Source organism: Nymphalis io, chromosome 13, assembly GCF_905147045.1.
Source record: "Nymphalis io chromosome 13, ilAglIoxx1.1, whole genome shotgun sequence".
Lineage (NCBI taxonomy): Eukaryota > Metazoa > Arthropoda > Insecta > Lepidoptera > Nymphalidae > Nymphalis > Nymphalis io.
Window position 1 is genome coordinate 7333971 of NC_065900.1, and position 19316 is coordinate 7353286.

Genomic DNA, 19316 nt, shown 5'->3' on the forward strand with positions numbered 1-19316 from the left:
CACACACACACATACCTACACACTCCACTCTAGTATACAGTAAGAAATAATTATTTATCATTTATTTTTTATTTACATAGAACGATATGTCACTAAAATATGAGAGAGGACAGTAATTTCTGTAATACAGGTTTTTGAGCCTTGCTCAGAAATCAGGGACTTCATTATACTTTGTAACTTTTTTATGTGAATAAAGATTATTTAATATTATTATTTTGCCCAGCGAATGTAATTCTCATTCCATTCGCTTTAATATAATTATATTTTTTAATTTAGGTTGTAATGTTTTTGATGAAAGTGTATTTATGCATGTTAAATTAATTGTCAATCTTATAAGATAATTAGTTGTGAAATGAAACACATTTTTTAACATCAATATAATTACTTTATTAAATTGAAAAGACAAATCACAAAGATGCAGATATTGTGTTTATTTGTGAAGAATTATTTAACACGTTAACAGTCTCCATACAAGCTCGAATTTCCACACCGATCAAGTGAAATACGCTATTTCAGCACTGGAAGAACACCACAATCACATGCAGACTTATCAAAGTCATTAGGATTAGCAGGACCATCTGGATTACCAATTATTATCAGGAAGACTGCCTTCTTCAAGTTCAAGTACGACGTTGAGAAACGCACATTGTTTGGAGTTTTTTGGGTAAGAAAGGATTTCGATCCATCCGAACTGAAGGTGACTCTTCTGAAGGTCGACTTGCTCCATACGCACAGACCAAAGCTAAAAAAGTTTCAATGCAATGTAAAGTTTGCTAGTCTAGTTCCAGTTCACCAATAAAAATTTGTTTATTTTATTGACTTTTTCTATTTATTAGATCCTTGGCCACAAGTCCACGAAGAAAACACGAACTATGTTGACAAGTCCGTGGTCCGAGGACCCTTAGAGTAACACATGTCGTGTGCATCGTAGTGGTAGTGGTACACGAACTCTGCGGAATTGCAGTGTACAACACACGGTACGCCGGACTGTCAACGTGTTAATTTTTCTAATCATAAGTTTAAAGAAGTGATTTTATAACTACAATCATGTGCTTATTTTGATTTTCTCGTGATAATTTAAATAAATTAACTTCTATAATATGATAATACTCCATTTCATTGATGGAATAGTGTGGGACGCACAAATTATGTTACCTCACATACAACAATGTCACCTACTGTTCATTTTAATATTATTCTTAACATAAGCATTTATTGATCACTGAAATAAATTTCCTTTCATACTGATTGTACTGTGCTGTGTTAGAAACATCCAAAACATATTACCAGAAAAGATTCTTGTATTTAAACTAGGTATTACTAAATGCAAATACAAAATGTAAAAATTATGATTAAATTTGGAAAATAATTAGCACATATTTCTACTCGGGTCGGTTCACCGATCACTAATACACTTTACAATAACATTTCAAATAATTATAATCTGTAAAGGTTAAAGTCTCTCAATCACACTAATAGTTTAATAGTACCGGTAAAGTTTTATGATTTGCGTTTCTAAAGTGAATCACACACACGTAGCTACGAGACCTAATAATTTACTATTTTTTGTTTTATTCAATGACAAAATATAATTCAATATATTGAGAAGGCGGGTCGCTGTGAGAGCGACGCGCGGCGCGAGACGGCGGAGCGCGGCGGCACGCGAGCGGGCGCGGGAGCGGGCGCGGGCTTGCGCGGCGACAGCGCGCGCGGGGTGCGCGAGGTGCGCGGCGCACGCGAGAAGCGCGCCGACCTGCTGCGGGACAGCGGACGTTCCTTCTCGGCCCATTCTTGTATTGACATGTAATAATTGTCCTGTATAAAACAATTAACATTGTAATAAAGCATGTAAACAAAAACAATTATTTTTAAAATATTAGGAATAAATTTAGCGTATTATATAAACCGATAGAGCCTATTTAGTCATAATAAAACAAGGATACATAGGATTTAGAATTTACTCGTTTGCAAAACAGAAATAGGACAACGGAAGGTAGACCAAATGAACTATTGTCTACTGTAGGTAATAAAGGTAGTAGGTTCCTTTCAACACAAACGACAGCCTTATAATAATAATAATTCTAAATACTAAAAGAATAATAATTCTTTTTTAAAACATTATTATATATTATAATTTTCGGCTAGAACAATTATCTTACAAAAATAATAGGCCAATACCAGACACCAGTTACTGCTTTACCGGTAGAGCTATTCTGTATGAAAAACCCCCAACCTCACCGCAGAAACCGATTGTAAAATATCAAAAAGAAATGTGCGATATTGATACGCGACACTATAGGTGAAAATTATGTTATTAGCGTCGGTCTTCAACATTTAACAAATAAGACACGAAGTGCATTTAATAAGACAAGAATAGCATTGCAGATACCAGTTCGTAAGTAATATGTATAAAGGTCCTGTTAACAATAACAAAGTGCTTAAAATATAACATAATTAAATAATTATTACTTACCGAAGTTCTTGAAGGAGGAAGGTTCCATAATTTCTGTGCTTGTGCATTATGTGATCAATTATTTTTGAAAGACTAATATGATTTGTGATTGTACTAAATGAATTGATACTTTATTATCTAAAACTAATTCTAAACACGAATAAATAAAACACGAATTGAGACGTTAACTTGTATTAAAATTAGGATTATCAATTTATTATTCCCTTTATAATTCACAAAATGATTGCATGTTGTTATAAATTTGAATAATAATTATGTGTACGATATTGGTATCATATATAATAAGGTATCATAATTATGAATGTTGAAAATTGTAAACTTTCAAATCTTAATTTATTACATAAGAATTCTAAACAATTATCAGGGTAATAATTAAATATTATGAAATTGAATGGCCCTATACATATAAATTATTAAATATCAAAAACTTAATTTAATCAAATGCAGCAACTACCTTAATGTTACAGTGTCAATGCAAATAAATGTGACTAAAGCATCAGCATCAGATTAATACCGCTATCTAAATCTAATTAGTCCTTATAACAACAGTAGTCACATATAAAATATTATATATTCTAAGAATAATTTTGTTCAGTCAATCGCTAACCCGATCAGTTCTCGTCCCAGCATTACAAATTTAAAATATAGTTCTAAATAGTGTATATTTTTGTAGCGAGTTTATACAATGAAAATAATTAAGGTCAGACTATGATTACGCGTGAATTGCAATAAGCGCTGCTGAGTCGAGAACTTTGCCCATTTTATGAAACACTCCAAATATACCTACTCTGTCCGTACGTACAAGCCTACGACACACCCGGTATGCAAGGTAACCTTTACGTTATATACTTGTAAATCACCACATATTATGTTATAACAAATCGTCTAAGTATGTAGAGAAACACCAATTTTTCATTTATATACCATACTACATTTCGCCTTAATAAAAAACAGTGATTCTACTTCACACAAAACATCAAAAGTGCTTTTTAGTGACAATATTTTAAGTATTTGTTATTTATTGCTAATAAAATCAAGAAATTTTGTAGAAACAATAAATTAATAAATCACAGACATATGTAACGTCATAGCATAATTATCAAATCAACAAAAATACTTAAAAACGATAACTATCCGGGCAGATTATATTTGGACACAGAAAAATTAAAGGATTCATTAAATACAATATTCATTGGCACTTATCTACGTTTCTATTACTTATTAATCGATCTATACATGCGGTGATCGGTAAAGATAAAGGAATCCTAGTAAAATATATCAAAACGTCTAAAAGACATGATAAAATTTTGATTTTCCGTAATTAGCAATAATTACAATATCAATATCTATAAGGTAATGATCGCACATTATCACTAAACTGAGTAGGTACATTAAAATTATAACCTTTAATTAGTTGAATAACAAAAACATTTAAAAATTATTGGACTTTTTAGTTAAATATTGTATATCGAAAATCGTATTATATCGAAGTGTGCTTTAACACGGCTGTTCATTTAAATTTTCGTCTGCTTTCGGAAGCTGAGCTGACGCTGCGGCAGACGGCGGAACTGGACTCTGAGACAAAGCATGAACGTTTTTAAATACTGAAAAGAGTTTTTACATTCTAACAATATTTCAATATAATGCAATAACATAAAACAAAATAAACTATGAAAACAAGAACGAAATCAACACAAAATACTCGTAGAATGTTAATGACAAAATAAAATGTGTTAGTAAATGTCAAAACTTATGTGGCACACGTTATTCATTAATTTCGAAAGTACCTTGAACCCAAAAATCTTATTCAGTAATATGTGTATAAATACTCTGGCTGAAACAAAAAGTGAATAAAATGTTATGATATTACAAATTAAAAAAAAAGTGATTGATGTATGACGAGCCTTCACCGAAACTAAATGAATGGACAAAACAAAACAAGAAGCGAACAAAAATAGTCCTACAATCCCAAGTGAAGTCCCTCACCTCCTGTCGCGACTGGCCGTGGCTGTTGGGAAGAGGAGAGTGCCCGCCGATCTGCTTTATGTAATCCTTGTCGTCAAATATTTTAATATCACCGCCGCCTGGTTTATGTTTAACGTTGTCGAGAGAACCCACTTTACTTTGTGCTTTGAAATCCAATTTTTGATTTTCAATCTGTGTGAAAAGTCAATGTGCAATATATATATACTAATAAATATTCAAGTATATATATATTTATTGTGTCGGCTATTATACAAAAACCTTTTAGTTGATTAGATACGAGTACGTATGCTTAATATTTTATATTTTTAACAACATTATTTATTTTCTAAAAAATTTTTGTATAATTAGTATTTGCATAAATTAAATAAATAAAAAAATAAATACATATATTATTGTAGTTACATACATATATAAATATAATATATTATAAATAACATAGTTTTTTTTTAATTAACATTATATAATTGAGTTAAATAAACTTATATCAGCGTGTGAGTGAGCAGCATTTTATAGGACCCTCAGTTATATTGTGATGTTTAATTTTAAATAAATATTATATCTGATCAATTTTTAAATATATAATATAAATATAATAACATTCACAATTGATGTAATGAAAAAAAACATCTGTGTAATAATCTGTGTACTGAAATAGAAAACATTCCCATTCACAAAGAAGAACAATTAGACCAGCTATAAACCTGTGGCAATAGTTTCATTTTAAAGCATTTCTTAGCGTGAAATTCAGCCGAAACAACGTCCTATAGACGACAGATCCTTTAATTCGTTTAATTAGTTATAGAACATACGTGGTCGCCTGTGAACGTCTAATACCACCGAACTAACCTTTCTGCGAGCCTTACGGAAAAAATGACACGGCTTATTTGACGCTCTCCATCTTGGTAATGCCCATTTTACAAACTAAAACCAGCAATGTGACTTATAAATCAATTTTTTTTTCAATCGTCGTTAAATAGTTTTAACTTATTTTACAATCCTAAAGAAATACTTTAAAGTTTTTTGTCAGAATTATTTTACTTAAGAGAATAGTGCTCGTACATTTTGAAACGTATTAGTACAACAAGCGGCGTTTTCGTGAATAAAGCATAATTACTTGCACAAATTACTCACCGGTCTCGTCCCGGCACTTGTCTACGAAGGAAAATTATGAAATGGTTCGAATTATATGTCAATATGAAATTGATGTTATTATTACTGTAGCGTTTGTCTAACTTAACATTGACCTAAATACAGTGCAAATGCTGTAACTAAATATCAAACCTACAATACTTTTTGAATTACGCTAGTAAAGGTACCTACATAGTGTATCTAAGTTAATGCTTGTATATATGAACGTTATTCATATACTTATATACCCGATACTCACTGCAGCTTTAAACGCGCTGTGTTATACATAAGTTATGTATATAATTATAATTTTTTTTATACTTGATACGATATAACCTGAAACGTACAAAATGATTCCTCATGTTACCTTTACAGTCCCTCCGCCTGGTTTGTGAGTGATGTTAATGGTGGATGCCACCTTTGGCTTCGCTTTTTCTTTGAAATCCAGCTTCACGGTTTCAATCTTCTTATCCCCTCCCCCAGGCTTATAAGAAGAATTTTGAAGAGAGCCAATTTTTGATTTCGCATTCCATTCCAGTTTCGTAGTCGTTATCTGTAAATAAAGAAGTCTCTTTTTATTGGATTTAACTAAACCCAAAGCATTACCGAAAAACGTAGAAAAACAGCCTTTATTTGTTTGAATACCTTACCTTTTTGGCTCCACCGCTTGGTGTGTAAGCGTCATTTTTTGCAGCAATTTTAGGTGTGACGTTGTTAAAATCAAGTTTTCTGTTTTCTATCTTTACTTTTCCGCCACCTGGCTTATACGTGGTGTTATCTAGAGAACCGATCTTTGATTTAACTGCCTTTATGTTAGGCGAGGGTGCGCTTCCAACTTGCACTTTGTTCATTGGTACTTCTGTAAACACAATATTTTTAAGTAATATATAATAATTTTGTACAAATTCAATACAAACTTTTTCATTATTGTTTGTTAATTTAAACTATTTAAAATTAGCTGTCACGTAAAAGGTTTTGGTTTCTTTATATAACTTACTCTTCTTCTCATTTGGTTGTGGAGTTTCCGGTGTTTTAGCTGTTGCACTTTTGCTTGACGATCGAGATAGGTTTTGCTTTAAGCTACTGCTAGATTTTTCTTTTGTTGGAAGTTTACTTGCCAACTTCTTATTCGGCGAGCCAGGTGAACCGTTGAGATCCTTTGGCAGTTAAAACAAAATTAAATATGGAGCTAATATTTTACGTGTTCAAGATAATATATATTAATATACTCACATTTCCTTGTGTAGATTCATCGACCCCACTGTCGTTATCTCCATCTAAAAAATATTATATTTTTTATTTAAAACCTTTACCTTAATTACTTTAACTTGTGGTTTGGTTCATCTCAAGACAATTTACAATTACTTAGTAATAAAATTACTTATAACTAACTTAAGCAGTCAGATACCTTTGGGTCTAGAACTTGGAGCAGAAACAACTTTACGCGGTGTTGATTTTTTGGAATCAGATGGAGTTACTGAAGTTTTCAGTTCCGTTGGTTTCTTATTTACAGAGACAGGAGGCTTAGTCTCTAAAGGTGATTTTGACTCTGGTGCAACAGGTGATTTCGAAATAGGTTTATTGAGTACTACTGCGTTAGGTTTCGTGTCTTTAATTAATTCTGTTTTCAATTCTTGTTTAACATCAGTTTTTGGTGTATTTGGACGTTGTGGTTCTGGTGTTATACTTTGAGATTTATTTGATGAAACAGAGCTTTGGGATACGTTCTTCGGCTCTGGTGAGTCATCACTTCTAGTTAAAGATGGAGAACGATCAGACATATCAGTTTTATTTTGCAAATTTTCAGTTTTTATTGATGTCAAATTGTTCTGTGATACGACATCATCATCGTCGTCTGGTTTCTTCTTTGATGATAAATTTGACAAGGAACCCATAAGCGACTCCGTCATTTTAGAACCTGCAAGACGTGATTCTGGACGATCAGGTGCATCTTTAGCTCCATCAGTTGATGCTTCAGATCTCACACTTTCCTTGGAACCGCGCATATTATCTTTACTACCCCTCATTTCTTGAATCAAACTAAGTCCAGGACTGCGACTAGTCAATTCATCGAATCTTCCACCCACTGAGCTTACAGATTTCCTGCGATCGTCATCCATTTTGAGTGGACTTGGTGTTCCCGGTGCAGCTGCAATACTGAAGCTTCTAGCTTTAGTCGCTCCCGGTATTTCATTGCTGCTATCAAGTTTCGTAACATTTTGGTTTTCATTGGGTGAAGTTTGGTTCTCCAGGTTGACTGGTTTGTTTTGAGACAAGGTAGAAGAATCGACACCCTTAAAGGAGCCCTGCGATGGCTGCCTTGGCAGTTGAGTGTTTACAGGAGAGCTCAATGTGGCACCAGTCTTTGCGATACCGTTTGTTTGCGATGTTATTTGAGGTCTAGAGCCGTCTGGAGTAGTAACGTTGCTAAACTGCGGAGGTTGACGCGGACCAAATTGAAGGTTATTTGGCACTGGACCTCTTTGCGTAGGCAACGCAGATGTAGGGGATTGCACAGGTCTAGAGCCTTGGTAAGTTGTATTTGGATGATGGTTTACAGGTCGCAATGCTGGAGATTGGTTTCTGATTTGTGGTGATCCAGGTGGGACCGGTCCTCTTTGGTTTTGGTTCCCTGGACGCGGACCAAGCTGCACTGGAGGCGTAACTGGTCCACCTGGTTGAAATTGTGGTCTTTGTTGCAACTGTGGTCCACCTGGTCTTAGCGATTGCGGAGAGAAAGCTGATCTTGAATCAGTTCTGGTCAAAGGCGGTCGCGGTAGGCTTTGACTGGGTGGTTCCACGCCGTTTGAGCCTGGATTACGAGGCTCAACTGGGGCCTTTGTAAAGTAAAAGTTAATTAAATACAAATAAAATATGTATATATACTAAAGAATTACAATAAGAATTTTCCTGGAATTAAGACATTATCATTATTGATGATGATGGATCTATGATGATATTTTATATTAATATTTTATATATGTCTACATAGAGACATATATAAAATATTAACTTGCTTAATTGCAAAAAGTATTCTACTACATGAATTTAGAATGATGTTAAGATTAAGTTAAAAAAGTTATGTAGTCTTAAAGGTTACCCAATACTAATATAGTTCGTACATTTCCCATTAAAAGGCAAAAGCCTTCCTCTACTCTTAAGGACCTACATCACACTAGTGCACTGCGAGTTAGTAAATGTACATACATGTGGCAGAATTGTATCGGACACATCATATTTTGTATTTTTTGTATGTATTTGTATCATATTTTCTCATAAAATATATGATGTTAAAAATATACAAGTAAAATAGAGCAAAAAATTTGTTGAGTTCGATATGTTCAGCTCCGCGAATGAAGCGACCAATGCCCTGAGACACAAGTTGTCACGAACTCAGCAAGTAGGTCAACGCGGTATTGACGCAAAAAAATTAGCTTACATTGTTTGCTATCCTAATACTATTTCAATAAACATAGCAGCTATGTATAGTAGGTAAATATTATGTTGGGTCTTATACAAACTAATAATTTAAAAATCTAAATAACGAAATAAAAAATAATACATTAATTAAGGGCGAATTAATTTGTTATGTTAATTTAATATTATTTTTCGGAAATAGTCAATACAAATAGAAATTGAGTAATGCATCATCTTTATCAATAAAAATCGAATACTTCTAACGATACTTGTTCTGTATTTCGCTTTATGGATACAACATTGCGGCAAGCGATGGTAACATTTGATATCCATCAATATGACTACCGCACCGCAATACTAAAATAGAGAATACTTCTATAATTCTATAGTCAATGCTGCGAATAGATAGGTTGAACGAAAACTGCAATCTGTTTATTTTCAAGGCAAATTAAAGCAAAATTGAATCTAATTCGGCTTACTAAGATTTAAACGTCACGTTTTCGATTCATCAGTACATAATTGAATAGCAATTTATGTACGTAAAATAAAAATAACATATTACTGTTATAAATGCGTCTCAGACGAAAAGAAACTCGTATATTTAATAATTTAACCCCATTTTAATAAGAATCTTTATAACAACATATTTTAATAGATATTTTATTTTGAGAAAATACCTCGTGTAATATTTGTGTTTTATTATATTTATTGAATTTAAACAAGAAAGAATTGAAACGAATACTGAATCACTTTACCATGTGTACTATTCTAAGAGTAAGAGTGAGTACAATATCTAAATATTTACTAATAAAAGCAATAAATAAATACTATTTACACATTGCGTGCTTTCTTAATTACTCTGCTAGTAGCACAGCTCGCATGAGACGGTAAATCGATAAAATTATGATACTATTTCACCACACGTTACTAAAAGGTCAACTCGATCGCGTGGCTGCTTTATGTAACGAAATCCTCGAATAAAACGCGATTGATTTACAATTTAGGTACATCCAAAGACAGTAAATTTCGCTTTTCTTTTTTGTTCTTTATTATAGGTTGCAACTGCAGTACGCTACAGAAAGTTGGAAAATCTATATCGTATAATTTTACGGTTATCCTATTCATAAAGATAGTTGTTGTCATATAAAATGAAATAAATTTTATCGGTAAATATGTAGTTTATATTTTACTTTGTATTCGCAAGATAATATGATAAAGTATATTGAACCGTGCCGTGCAATACCCATAGAAAAAGTTTAGCAAACAGAAATATTTTTTAAGAACAATAATAACTAAAATTTATTGGTAAACGTTAGTATGATTTGTTTTTATTTGTTTATCTTTCCGCGTTTCAAAAACTAATATAACACTTACGCTGCAAAGTTTGAGAAAAATATATAAATTCAAAAAACGAATGGATAAGTATATAAGATGGTAGCTACTACATTTTATTTGATCTAATAAAATGTTACATGGCGGGTTGATGTTATAAATGTAAATTTGAACATTCGTGAGTAAACAAACCGCTATTAATATCTACTGCATAATATACCACAATTAGTAAGCGCCTAAATTAATCGTGCAAATATACTCGAAAACAGACATATATATTATAGTGCACAGTATTGGTAATGTTGGGAATTTATAAAGTTAGATATTATCTATGAATAATTTTCTACAATTTATTTTATATAACTAATCGTTAATGTTAGTAATTTTATTTTCATTTTGTTGTGATTCGAAGAGCTTAAGACTCTGTGTAACATGTAGTTATAAATATGTTTAGGACAGTGACAGCGATGTGCATAGAACTATCTTCCGTGATACCACTGTGCTCATTGTTAGCCATGTGGCTTACCCGATTAATGTGGTTATTCGGTATTTGCTCCATAATATTTACAATAGCAAATTCTGGAGCAACAAAACCTTTATGTCATAATCTCCACACGACGAGGGGTCGCCTATTTGCGATATCTCCTTGAAACTATAAAAGATAATAAAAAAGTTATTTCATAAAATTCACGCAAAATTTCTACCACAATGTGAACCTGTGCTCGCTCAGCTTACGTAGTTAACTAATGTACCAAACTACATTGTGAAACTTTACATTGTATTGAAGTTGTTGACAAAACTTAAAGAGGCATTAAATTGAAACGATTGCCGGGTATTAGGTAGTTTTATTATAAATGCTCGTACGAGTACCGGTTACAAGCAATAAATCGGCAAGTGAATATATAATGATTCGATATAAATAGAATGAAATGGTTCTTACATTTTATCAAAGATTTCTTTCTATATATTTAATAAATCTGTAATATTATCCCTTTTAAGTAGGTATCGTGAAATCGTTTTATAAAGATCAGTTATGGAAAAGCCATTTAAGGTTATAAACATACTATATAACGATTTCTTATAGTTATTTTAGTGCCTTCATACAAATTCTAAAACTTTAAATTTATGATTTAAATATAATGATTATTAAGTAAGTTATATTCATGGAAATAAATATTTAAAAATAAAGGAGTATGACAGAGACGTCACATGATTACTAATGTCGTTAAAAAATCCCTCCCGTTTATAAAATGAATCATTCTTTGTAATCTTCATACGATTGTTTTTTTATTAGAAGTCCTACTTGGAAGGCTATAATTTAAAAATGTAGGCAAACGATTTAAAACCTGCTGTCAACTTTATTTATTTCAATGCCAAAAACGGATGCGTGATTTTTTATCGTGTTTTTAAAACATTATTTTTTAGTTATCGTAATAAAATAATTAAGTACACAACATTATTTTTTCTAAATTTGAAATCCTATAAAACTTTATGTAGAATTTATTTACATACTTACAATTCTTGTAAAAAACGATGTATATTATTAATGTTACGTATTTTAATATGAATACTTATATAACAATAACATAACTCTATGTCATAAATCTAGCCTGAACGTTTATTATGATACCGGAAATAAAATACAGAGGAACTATGCCATCAAGTAAACAGCTTGACTCATGTCTCCAAAGCCAATGTTTGTTTGTGCAGACACCCCTTCTCTTTTCTTCTATTTATGCCTTTATAAAAACAGCTTCTTGATGGCCTAAATGGCTTTACTTATTTTTTTTACATTACCCAACCAGTAATAGTAATTTATGTCTAGATTTCTACGTGTCAAATACCTGTACCTATACCTTTATATATATATATATATATATATATATATATGTATATATGAAACATATTCTTAATACTTGAAGTATCATTATGACGCAACCTACTACAATTTCATAAATTTGAGGAAAACACATAATTGGAGGAAAATGCATATAATTAAACTTATCGTGATCCTAGTTGAAGTGTAATCTAATATATCTACAGTTCTACGAGTATTCCCTAGCGAGTGGATCGTATACAGTTTTGCATTCAACCAAACCAACACAGTATTGTCGGTTGACATTCAAATGTGTGATAAAAACACATAATGGGTGGTATTGTATATACTATCCATTGGATAGTGCCCATATAAATGTAAAAATTATGACATCAATCATTGATAATGCATTAAATTAATTATATAAAATTATCGAGAATAGGTACTTGAGTATGAAGACTTTTCATTATCTTTAGATAGCAAAGTGATAGTTGTTGTTTTATTGACATCATTACTAATTTCCTTGACGATTAATTCTTAAAATTTTCCAACACACACTTGTACAAACGATTACTCTACATACTTATCAATTGTGAATTAAACCGAATGACGTATAGTAGTTTTTCCGCCTTCACTTATATTTACTCTTAGTATCTTTGATTTATTAACATCGCCTTGCTAAAGACCTATTGTCGTCAATATCTTATTATTTCTAAAAAATATCACAAATGTTTTCTTCCATCTCATGATACAAATACTTGCACTGGTACGCGATAAGGTGCTTATAATTTGTAACAAGATATAATCAAATGAACTAAAATTAAAATAAATCTACTCAAATTGAAAACGATTGGTCTCTTTCATGCGTTACATCAATAAAAAAGTACCAACGTATTTTTTTTAGATAAAGTTTTTATCATGCCATTGTTGGGGATTTCAATTTAAATTTCTTCGGCTGATACGACATCTACGTTAATTTGACGTTTTTATGTGATGACGATTTTTTTTAATTTATCAGATTTTTTACATTTCTTTATAATATGCCTCCACATTAACTTCTTAACAAAAAAGTATACTTTATAATTTTATTTACACATTATTAGTTAAGGTAAACAATTCATTTCAGTTAATTATAACGAATATTTTGCAACCACCGTTCGCTGATACGTACAAAAGTAACGTTTTCCTAATGACGACACAAAACGAAAATTTCTAATAATTGTTCATATAAATTTTAATTACATAAGTATACGAGGTTTTTAAAAAATACTTCATGAACACAGCAAAAGGCTCGAGCGCGGCAAATGCGTTAGCGTCATATAATCTGGCGTCAGAACCCGTCGATGACGTGGTCTTAGTAGTTTCTCTGCCAAATGTGACTCAGGTTCTTTATAAAACGACGCTCGGTGACTAAACATCGCGCATTTCATACCAAGTCTCCGTCCACTCAACGGTAGATAATATCGGTATCACAAGCATCAAATGTTTGTAAACGGTGTCCAAGTTATCAGTTCACGCTTGAATAACATTACTTTGGATTCACTCAGTATACAAGGTAATTATTTTTTACTTACTAAATTAACAAATTAAACTGGATTTTTATTTGTTTTTTTTTAAGCCGAACAAAGTTTTTTTCATTCCTATAAGTAATAACAAAGTATCTATACTATATACAATAACTATATACTTTTAATCAATTCTTTTTATATATTAGTTTAAGTAATTTAAAATTGACATGCTTAAGTATAGATTTTTTAAATTAAAACCTTAGAGAAAATATAATTTGAATAAGGAAATTAAGTAATTGTTTGTTATTTATTGATTTCAGGAAATATGCATCAAAATAATGAAAAGACAGAAGTATGCCAGAAGGGCAGACTTCCACCAATCCTGCATCTAACACCTTCGGGTACAAATCAAAAAAGGGTCGACGGCAGTCCTCACCAAAAGATCGACAACCCTTGGCTACTGAAACCTCAACACGAAATCCCGCCCACGCCACCGCCACAAGCCGACCAAAAACCCGCCAGTTTCTTTCAACAAAGAATTGGATAAATCTTTAATAGGACAGTTGAAAATAATCGAAATAACATTGTTATGGCAAGTTGCCATCTTGCCGAAATACGGAGTTTCGAATAATTCATATAAAAATACTCCATTACGTTGATAAAAGCAAACACGTAAATAATGAGTCGGGATCAAGGAATAATCTTGCCAAGCTCTGACACGAGGAAAGTGATGCGAGATGATCATGACACGAAAATAAAGTCAACATTTCTGACAGATCGAGTGATGAACGATGTGTATTATTTGTGAAGTTAGCAGGCACTTATAATTGCAAAACATTCAATTAGGTACCTACCTAATTGAATGTTTTGCAATTATAAGTTCGCTTTTGATTGTAGTAATGAAATCATTTAATATTTGTAAATAACTAATTTATTAATACAAATAATAATTGCATACAATTAAGTACTAGAAAATTTGTAAATATGTTATATATTAGTAAATAAAATATATTAACATAAAACATCTTATTTATTAGTTGTATATCTTTTTATGAATGTAAGTTTTGATAACAATTCGTTGAAATATTTATACTATAACTGCCTATTGTTTTAAATATTGAATCTCGTAAGCTTTATCCAGTTCTGTAATCTGTAGGAACTGTGCCAAAAATGTAAAATTCTGTATAGAGTTACAGTAACATGAACTCTACTATCATAATCGCAATTTAGCTCAATTCTGATGTTCCTTATTCCTTTCAAGTAGATTAATCCCTTTAATAAGAATCCTTATAAATTCTGTCACGTGAATATTAATTTATATAATTTTTTGCCTCCTTACGTTTTATATCCGTAATATAAAACGTAAGGAGTTTGTATGTTATACAAACATTCAATAAACATTTTACGTTGATCATATAAAAACATAACCTTTTACACTTTTCCATATAAGGTTATGAGAATACGTCAAGTTACGTAAGCGTTTTATAAAATGGGAAACGAGAACCATTAAAAATTACGATACGAACAAATAATACGCAAATGTACGCCTCAATATGGTTGTTGGGAGTAAAGTTCAATTGTCTAATAAAATGTGTACTTTAATCTTTCTATTAGACTTATTAACAAGACGTCATACCACGTGATCAATTACTTTATTCAACCTTCATAAAAGACAAGTTTTAGTTTTTATAGCTTCGTGTGTGATTCACAGTGACTCAACCAGTGAAACTCATAAAAAAACGAAAAAAGCCATGCTATGCCATGTATTGTCGTTGCTTAACGTTAAAAAACGTTTATAGTTTTTAGGAAACCTTGGAAATCTTTTACGTTCTTGGAATTTTCAATTTGATGTCAAGCATTAATTACTTCTTATTTATCGAGTTCACATTAATCTATTTCTTTCAATAAGTAATTCGAAAAAAAATACACATTATTAAAGTCTAATAACTGTACGTGACTAGTGGGGAGTGGACATTGCATATCATTTTTAATCGTATACTATTACAATAAAGATATAGTAATAAAATTTAATGCTTATCGGTAAGTGCATTAATATTACCTTCATAATTAATTTTGTTTACCTATATCACAATATCCGTAAGAGTTTATTAAATAAAATACTAAAATACCAATAAAAAACAATAAAAAAATGTTTAAAGTGACGTCTATAACGGTATTATTGCTAAAATGAGCGGTGCGGCGTTGTTTATTTTCTTTTTATAGAAATATGAAATGTCAAAGACATAACAGATTACAATTCACTATGCGACTTCTTTTCGACCACATAGATAAAATAAAAAAATAAGCAGATACTGTTTAACAGTAACATTAAGTGGAACCTAAGAGCGTAGGTGTGCTGCGTGACGTGTTCCGACAAGTGTCTCAATTGAGAATATTGACCGCTCGCCTCAGTCCCAAATTATACTTCCTAATGACTTTTACCTACATAACATACACAGACAACATGATTAGATTACCTAAATAAACAGAATTGTATCCGTTAATTGATACAGAATAATATTAGCTGGCTTTTGTCATTTAAAAACCCAAATTGAAGTAATTTCTAATAAAATTAGTAATCATGATAATTATAGATATTTTTTACTTGTTTAAACAAATATTATTCATAGAAAAATGGACAGCTTAAATAAAAAATAATTCATTCTTACGTTCTTCATGTACTTTCCCAATTTATGATCCTGTCTTTTTAATCTTTACTGAACTATGCATAAATGATAAACGGAATTAAGCGTTTTTTTTTTTATTATCAAAGCAAATGACGACGGCATGTCTAGTAAAGCTGATTTCATGGACAGATAACATATAATACGAATATTTAGGAATTATTATTATCGTCATATTAATTCGTTGTTTATCTTTGCTATTCGATTTAAATACGTTTATTTCAAGATACAAGAACTTAATTTTTTAGAATAACTGGAAATTTCGGAAGGTCTTGTATTACAATACAATTGATATTATATCAATCTAAAACATTAAATTATTAATCATTTAGCAGTATACTTTATAAATAGACTTAATTCGTGTGCCAGATAATGGTTTCTTAGTTTCGAGTGCATATTAAGTAACAACAAAAAAATTAAAGACCTTACGAATATACGATACGAAAGCAAATTAATATATTTTTTTGACATTTAACACGTAAAAAAATATTGAAATACTCCTGTTTCCTGTTTTTGACTGTACATGTAATAGAATGGCTAGTTGCCTACGCATTTCAAGGCAGCTAATATGACGGTCGATATCTAGACTGGAATGGATAAACCCCGAGTACTATTTAAAAAATATATAAAAGAACACTAACAAATACTCGTTTTAACTGTATAGGTACTTTATACTAACTTATCTAAATTAATGCAAATCGATAAGGTTTTTTTTAATAGTGTGTATATTCACGTTAAGCTTGTCAATAATACTTCGTATCTCAATTAAGTAAAGTAATTAAATTTAAAAAAGTTGATCGATTATTTCGAAATAACCTTATATTACAGCATATACATTACGTAGATTGATAGTGAGCACTAGAATATTCCAAGTGTGATTAAGCCTTTGCAGTGCTTGTTTTGATTAATAACTGGTACTCACCTGAGATGCCGCTAAAGACAGACACTGATATAATGAAATGTGGTTAATATATTATTTCATTCACCAGAATTAACAAAGGACGCCCTCCGATGAGGTCGCCGGTAAAGCCTGATATGCCGTGAAACGTAGCTGCCTCTATTGGCAACTAGAGAAACGAAGACTACAATAATGATCAGAGCCGGCACTATCCTTATATATAAAATTAAACCCAAAACAACACTTTTCGGTCAAAGTGATTTGTTCTTTATCATTAATATAAAGTTTAATAAAATTAAAATCTTATTGTTATTTACTTAATTCTGTTACAGTAAATAATTTAAAAACATTTAACTTGTTTTTTTTAAGTTGCACGTGTCTTAACATTCATAGCACTTGACAAGGGTGCGTCCTGCGCCCTGAAAACGATGCGCGCGCACACTCCGTTGCTCAAGTCCCTGCTACGAGATATGTATTAGTAACCACATCGAGGTAATGTATCGACGATAAATCTTGCCGTCCTTTTCTTATTATACTCAGAAAATAGAGACAGTAATATCGATGTTCCATATTACGATAAATACAGGTAAAACAATAATTCTGTAATAAACGCTTCTCGTAAACAGTTATTTAAATAATAACTGTTAGTAGTAGAACCTTTCTTAATACAAAATATCTATATCACAAATAGAATATCATACTAAATATTTTTAAATATTCTACGTTCGACTTAAAAATCTGCTTAAAGTAAACTTAATTGTTAAGTTTAAGCTGAAAGAAAAGTATACATAAAATCTTATAAATGATATCTGAGATGAACCAAACTTGTGATAATATTTGTTTATTGTAATGTTAACACTTAATTATAATAACTTATTGATAACATTTGTTATTTTTCTGTATTATCACAAATAAAATGTTTTGGTACTTAGATATATGCAGGCTCCATTAAAGTATGATTACCTGAAACAAAGAAAGAAAATGAGTTTTATATTCATTTATAACTTAACACGTATAATAGAGCTCGGGGTTCCTTGACAAAGGTCTGATAAAATGTCTTTTACATTATACAGATCTTGATAAATAACAATGACATTAGATAATAACTTTTTATTATGAGTTTCTAAAAAAGCCGAGATGGCCCAGTGGTAATAACGCGTGAATCTTAACCGATGATCGTGGGTTCAAACCCGGGCAGGCACCACTGAATTTTTATGAGCTTAATTTGTGATTATTATTCATCTCGTGCTTTACGGTGAAGGAAAACATCGTGAGGAAACCTGCATGTGTCTAATTTCACTGAAATTCTGCCACATGTGTATTCCACCAACCCGCATTGGAGTAGCGTGGTGGAATAAGCTCCAAACCTTCTCCTCAAAATGAGGAGAGGAGGCCTTTAGCCCAGCAGTGGGACATTCACAGGCTGTTTCGGTTCGGTATGAGTTTCTATGATTATAATTGATCAATATGGAAATAAAATTGATAACAGCATACATAACAATAATCGTGCGATAATTCTGCAGTGAAGCGCTGGGTAGCAACTGAGATTTAAATATAGCTATGTTCTACTAAACTAGATAGTGTGTTCTATCTAAATCTATTAATACATAAAGTACATGCAATTGTAAGTACCTATTTGTTACAAATGCTTTGATCAAAATTTATTTTATTATTTACTTTAATCGTATAAGTATAACCGATGATCGTGGGTCAAATCCGGGCAAGCACCACTGAATTTTCATGTGCTTAATTTGTGTTTATAATTCTTCTCGTGCTTGACGGTGAAGGAAAACATCGTGAGAAACCCTGCATGTGTACACTTGTGTATTCCACCAACCCGCATTGGAGCAGCATGGTGGAATAAACTCCAAACCTTCTCAAAAAAAAAGAGAGGAGGCCTTAGCCCAGCAGCGGGACATTCGCAGACTGTTACTATATTACAGTAAGACTGTAGCTAGTGCAAATAACTGATGTGACGGTGATGTCATATGGGTAGTCTCCTGATTCGCAGGATGGATCATGCGAGCAATCCTATGCAAGACGCAGTCTCTCCCTCCGATGATGATTCCCAGTA

The 19316-nt window shown here is 31.5% G+C and overlaps 2 protein-coding genes across 4 annotated transcripts; one reads left to right on the forward strand and one right to left on the reverse strand.

Moving 5' to 3' along the window:
• Positions 1-1732: 1732 nt before the first annotated feature.
• LOC126772899 (microtubule-associated protein tau) lies at positions 1733-17385 on the reverse strand. 3 transcript variants are annotated; one of them, XM_050493497.1, is made up of 10 exons: positions 17267-17380; positions 10863-10988; positions 6996-8424; positions 6821-6864; positions 6585-6744; positions 6238-6446; positions 5955-6140; positions 4460-4630; positions 2474-4048; positions 1741-1815 (listed from the first exon to the last, which is right to left on the reverse strand). In XM_050493497.1, the coding sequence occupies exons 2-9, from the start codon at positions 10893-10895 to the stop codon at positions 3971-3973; spliced, it is 2310 nt and encodes a 769-aa protein (XP_050349454.1). In that variant the 5' UTR covers positions 10896-10988; positions 17267-17380; the 3' UTR covers positions 1741-1815; positions 2474-3970. The 3 variants fall into 3 exon arrangements, with proteins under 3 accessions (XP_050349456.1, XP_050349454.1, XP_050349455.1); XM_050493498.1 differs by lacking the exon at positions 1741-1815 and adding an exon at positions 4261-4307 and having other exon boundaries at positions 3911-4048; positions 17267-17383; XM_050493499.1 differs by lacking the exon at positions 4460-4630 and having other exon boundaries at positions 1733-1815; positions 17267-17385.
• Positions 13550-14689, forward strand: LOC126772900 (uncharacterized). The gene is made up of 2 exons (XM_050493500.1): positions 13550-13707; positions 13981-14689. The coding sequence occupies exons 1-2, from the start codon at positions 13635-13637 to the stop codon at positions 14205-14207; spliced, it is 300 nt and encodes a 99-aa protein (XP_050349457.1). The 5' UTR covers positions 13550-13634; the 3' UTR covers positions 14208-14689.
• Positions 17386-19316: the final 1931 nt, after the last annotated feature.